Source organism: Eurypyga helias, unplaced genomic scaffold, assembly GCF_000690775.1.
Source record: "Eurypyga helias isolate BGI_N326 unplaced genomic scaffold, ASM69077v1 Scaffold36791, whole genome shotgun sequence".
NCBI classification, from domain to species: Eukaryota; Metazoa; Chordata; class Aves; order Eurypygiformes; family Eurypygidae; genus Eurypyga; species Eurypyga helias.
The window spans coordinates 1-5,490 of NW_010230798.1; the positions used below are offsets into that span (position 1 = coordinate 1).

Consider the following 5,490-nt stretch of genomic DNA (forward strand, 5'->3'; position numbering starts at 1 on the left):
TAAGATCATCAAGTCCAGCCGTTAGTCGATGGGTCAAGTCCAACATCCTTCCCTCTCCCGCCTCCCCTGCGTGCGGGTGTGTGCCCGCAGATATCTCCACGGCTTGCTGCGGGCGGCAGTCGTTTCCAGGGGGCTGCTCCCCGGGGGCAGCGGGGTACGGCTGCGGACTGGGGCTTGGTGGTGCCCAGGGAGCAGCTGGATCGCACCCGAGTCCGCTTCACGCCGGGCAGAGCCTTCCACCCACTGACAGAGCGGGTGTGGAGAACAGGTATCGAGGTCGTGTCCTCAGGAACGTGTGGACATGGACGTTTTGGTGAAATTCGTACTATCGGAAACGTCTTCAGCTGCGTGGAAAGTTCCTTTTCTCTGGGCACTGAGAAGCGTCACGGTGCAAAGTAGTGAGGTGGCGAACCTAGGGATGCGCTTCCATGGAATCCCCACGCGCTCCCTAGGCAGGACTGAGCGCGTGTAGAGGTTTGCGTGGTTAGCCTGGCTGCTCCAGGGCGGCTTCGGTACACCAGGTTTTGTGCGGGTGGTGTTTGCCATCCGGCTGCCTTTCTTCCGTTCATGCAGATGGCCGTGATGATCTCTCTTTTCAGACAGGCCCCAGAGGTACCCTTCAGAGCTACAGCTGGGAAACACAGCTGGAATCCAGCACGGCTCTGCCTGTCTCTCTGGCTGAAGTAAAAAGCAGCACGTAAGGATTGTCTCTAAAATAGTCCTGTGTGACAAGGTCCGGTTTTAAGTTTACTCCATGGCATTGTCACGTGAAGTCATCCTTAGATCTCACAAATATATGCTTGATGTGGCCTTACTGATGGCTGACGAGTGTGCAGCCGCCTGTTTTGGAAGACCTAGATAAAGTGCATAAAATCTGTTTCTTTTTAATCAAGTACGACTAGACTCACTAAAGGAACATGAGGTTTACCTTTTTGGGGTGTTCTTTTTTTTCCATTCTCTGCTCTTGCAGAATAGGATTTTCCCCATATTTCAGCTGACCTGAAATACTGGTATGAGTTTCGTGACATCCCGCTTTCATTGTCTAGGCTCACCACTAAGAGACTTTTCAGCACTTCACACTCTTCAGTGGATTCAGAGGAAATGAAAAGATTCCAGCTCCTCGCACACAAGTGGTGGGATGAAGAGGGAGAGTATGCAGCCCTTCATTCTATGAATGACATCAGAGTGCCGTTTATCAGGTACGGCTTTGGAGACGGCTTTATTTTGAATGTGTGCTGTTTCTGCAGAACCTCAGAAAACACCCTAGAAGAAGGAACAGCTGCCAGTGCTTCAGATAATACCGCATCAAACCCCCTTGTGTGTTTGCCCTCGATCACGCCCCTTTTCTTGCAGAGATACTCTGTTGAACCTGCGTAGGAACTATCACCTGGGAAAGCCGCTCGCTGGAGTGAAGATTCTGGACGTTGGCTGTGGCGGTGGCCTGCTGAGTGAGGTAAGGGCCAGCGTGCTCCAGTTTCTCGTGCTAAAAGGCAGACGAAGGTTTTGAATCGTTCTACTATTACACCGTTTACTGCTCCGAGGAGGAGCTTTTCTCTCCTACGATACCTTAGTGACCGAGTGTTTTGGAGTGCTGTGCGTTCTACATGCCCTGTGGGATATTGGCTTTGCGTAGTGGTGGTGGTTTACAGAAAAGGAGGGAACTGGTAATGAGAAATTCTGAAATGCTGGGGTTCATCAGAAAAGATTTCAGACACTGTAAGGAGAAGGAGAGGGGAAGAATGATGTCAAAGCATTCCTCTGGGCAGTCACCGTACGACAACTACGACTTCTTTTTCTTCTTCTACTTCTGAGCCCAGGCAAGAACACTTCAGTCAGAACAATCTGTGATACCAAGGAAGTATTTTCTATTCTGAACTTGTTCTTACATGCCTGTTTCTTTGACTTGCCTCTCTTCATTTTTTTTATACTGTGGGCGGGGATTCTGGCCTTTGCTTTGATCTCCTGGGAAAAGCACGGAATTATGTCAAAACACCTGAGGCACATCGTCTCTCTGCCGGGAGAGATTCCCCTGGTGCAGGGGCTGATGTTACAGCCGCTTCCCGAGGAGCCTGCACGACCTCGGGACCGAGGAGTATCTCTGTAGTGGAACCCTGCGGCAGTGCAGGCTGTGAACAGTGCTACATCCTGTCAATAGACAAGGGATGGTTTGTGAGTTTAGGGTTACAGATCTGGCTGAGGTACTCCGGGAACTTCATCAGCACCTGAAACAAGGTGTTACAAAGGGACCTGCCTCTCTCCCTGTGCTTTCTTCTCTTTTTTTTCCTTTCTTTTCTCCTTCTGAGCAAAAGTCTGCAGTCTCGTGTGAGCACACTCTAACAAGGCTGCACGGCATCACGTCCTCGGGCTGCACCAACCAGTGAATTTCAGGTTGGAATAACATACATGTGGTCATGTTCTGCACCTTGTTTCAGTTTCGGAAGGGGTGATGGCTGAGGTGTTAACCTATGAGTAAGAAGACACTGGAGAAACTTGAGTGACAGCCAAGCCTGATGCTATCCTAGTGAACATCAGTGTTTAGTTCTCAGCAGTGAGAAAGCCCCAGAGATAATCATGTCTTAAGTAACCATTAAAAAGAGATGAAGATTTACCGTTACAGGTGGATGTTGGAGAAAGTAATGATGCTAATTAAATATGGCATTGTTTTCCCTGCTTTGTTTTTCTTCTGTTAGAGGGTAATAGTGAAGGAAATCTTTGTTTGCTGTAACAAAATGGATTCAGAAGAATGTATTCTGAAGGAAAATGTAAACGTGCACATTCTAAAATACAATTTTCCAAGAAACACCACCTCCCCCAAATCTAAGGATTTTCTTGCTTTAATGAATGTTTAAAATAAAACTGCTGGATCAGAGCTCATCATTTACTGTTGTCTTACCCTCTGGTAGATGTTCTCTGCATCGTGTGTGTACGTTGCAGAGTTGCAAAAACCTTTAAGTAAATTGTTTTCATGCAGAGACTAAATTATCCCCTGTATTATTAGCCTCTAGGCAGACTGGGAGCTTCAGTTACTGGAATCGATCCTCTGGAGGACAACATCAGAACAGCAGATCAGCACAAGTCATTTGATCCTGTCCTGGCCAAGAGAATACAGTACAAGTCCAGCTCACTGGAGGAGATTGTGGATGAGTCTGTGGAAACCTTTGATGTAATCGTAGCTTCTGAAGTAGTGGAGCATGTGGCTGACCTTGAAATGTTTATCAAGTGTTGCTCTCAGGTGTTAAAGGTAAGAGAGCTTTTGCTTTCATTATTGGGAGTGTTTATTCTGTATTAGTAAGGCTTTCATTTGAAGGCATGTGAAAACGTCTAAATCTGCATTCATTCCTCTGCCTTGAAGCGCATGAGATCTGAATCACACTCCACCTTCCATTCTCCTCCATGACATGAGTGCCTCTTCCCAAGTTCAGTAACTAAGGAGGGAGTTTATTTCCCCAGCCCTGCCCCACGAGAGCGTTAATGGCATCGCAGCGTTGCTTTGCGTCGAGCCCTCGAGAAATCTGGTTGCCTCTGATTTTACCTAGTGAGAGAAAACACAGCAGCGCTGCTGCTGACCACACTGTGCCGTGATCACACCTGTGGCTGTGGCTCACGCTCCACTGAAACGGACTCTAGTGATGTTTCTGATTCCCGAGATTCTATTCCAGCACTGGCGTCCACATCACATGTGGCCCTGGGTTGCTTTCCAAGGGCCAAAGTTATGCTTGGAGATAATCGGGTATTGTTTTATCCTTCTTGATATTATTTCATTTGTGAAGGATGGTGGGACCAGTACGCAAGCAGCAGCTTCCCTTTAATCTCCTGATTTATCCTTCTGGTCATCGGAAGGAACATAGATTATTTGAGAGGAACGCTTAACTAATTTTCAGCCTGCTGGGGACATAAAAATTACTCTCTATTTCTACCAAACAGGCTTAAGTACTTAGAATTCATTTCTGGTTTTGCTTTTTTGACTCTGTAATCGCTAAAACAAGCATGGTGTTTGGCAGTCTCAAACATTAGGCAGCATTGCACATCTTGCTTTGTTTTTCATTAAAAGAAAATGTTTCTTTTCTCCAGTAGGTATTGTAGTATATACCTTAATACCTTTTTATTTATCTACTTCCTGAGCAATGTTACATTATAAGTGACTTTGTTAGATGTTTCTTGGGCAAGGGAATAATTGTCAGACCATCCAAGACTTTGATTATTTTTGACTCTGAAGACTACGGAGTCATACTGCTAGAACATTATATTCTTCAGTGTATTTAACTGGTATACTTGTAAATACCTATCGTGGGATGAAATTAGTTCTTACTTGTGCAGCATACAGACTTGTAGATAGACAAATTGTGTGTTTTAATGCGATTAAATTTACAATTTTTATTCAAGTAAAATGTTCTTCTAACTGAACATTTTAATTTTTAAATTAGCCTGAAGGTTCTTTGTTCATTACTACAATCAATAAAACGCAGTTGTCCTATGTCCTGGGGATTGTGGTTGCAGAAAAAATCCTGGGCATTGTACCAGAAGGGACACATGAGTGGGAGAAGTTTGTTCCCCCGGAAGAGCTGGAGCGCCTGCTGGAATCAAGTAAGTTCTAGGCTGGAATGCAGAGGCATACCCAAATGCTCCTTGTAGAAGTGGCAAGAGGGTAAGATGGGTGGGGTGAGTGCTAGCAACAGCACGCAGCTTTTCCTCTCTGAGTACGGTCATATTACGCATACAATTCCTCGTTTAAAGACACTGCTGCTGGCTGGATTTTGGATAAAATAAATAAATAAAGGGGAGTCCTAAGAATGTAGAGATTACTCGGCCAAAATCACTGTTACAGCTGCTCTCTGATAGCCTAAATGGAAATTCCAAGGTTCTTGATCCTGTTCTGGTGACAGAAGGTATGCTCTGAGGTGGTTCATAGGCTTTAGGTCAGGTTTGAGAAAATAACTGCCTTGGTTCTCCAGAGCTGCACTGCTGCCACTGCATCGTCTGTCACCTTCCCCCTGGGAGAAGGCATTTTCATTTTTGGTTCCTGCTGCATGGTTTTTATTCATAGTGTGCTACTAAAAGATTTCTTAAAAAACGTGAAGAAATTTAAAAACGTGAAGAAATGAAACCTCCCTCAGATTCATTAATCAGTTCTTGAGAGACTGTATGGTACTGATTTGAGGAAGTAATTAAATTGCCCTGGTTTGACTGGTTTGAAAATAGACAAAGCGCTGAGCTGGGAAGAGGTCTGCTCATTGCCCTCCTTCCCTGCAGATGCTTGGAAACCCTCCCACCGAGTATTTCACTTTGCTGTAGTTCACTGTGAAGAAGCTGAAGGTCAGAGTTGAGCTATTCTCTTGGCAAGGTCTTCTCCTGGCACATCGCAGGTCTGCCGTAAGCAACGTGACTAATACTTGTTCACAGGCTGGTGGCTCTTTCCGTTCTCCCTTCAAAAGGAGAAGCAGATGCAGCGGAGGGATTTATTTTGACAGGGTGTTGTCGTGGTTTAACTCC

At 45.7% G+C, this 5,490-nt stretch overlaps 1 protein-coding gene across 1 annotated transcript; it reads left to right on the forward strand.

Annotated features, from left to right (window-relative positions):
* Positions 1–90: 90 nt before the first annotated feature.
* COQ3 (coenzyme Q3 methyltransferase) lies at positions 91–4,604 on the forward strand (the record flags this gene model as incomplete). The annotated part of the gene is made up of 5 exons (XM_010160864.1): positions 91–395; positions 1,047–1,199; positions 1,354–1,453; positions 2,999–3,241; positions 4,425–4,604. Coding segments are annotated over 5 exons (972 nt in total), but the record flags the coding sequence as incomplete, so codon positions are not given.
* Positions 4,605–5,490: the final 886 nt, after the last annotated feature.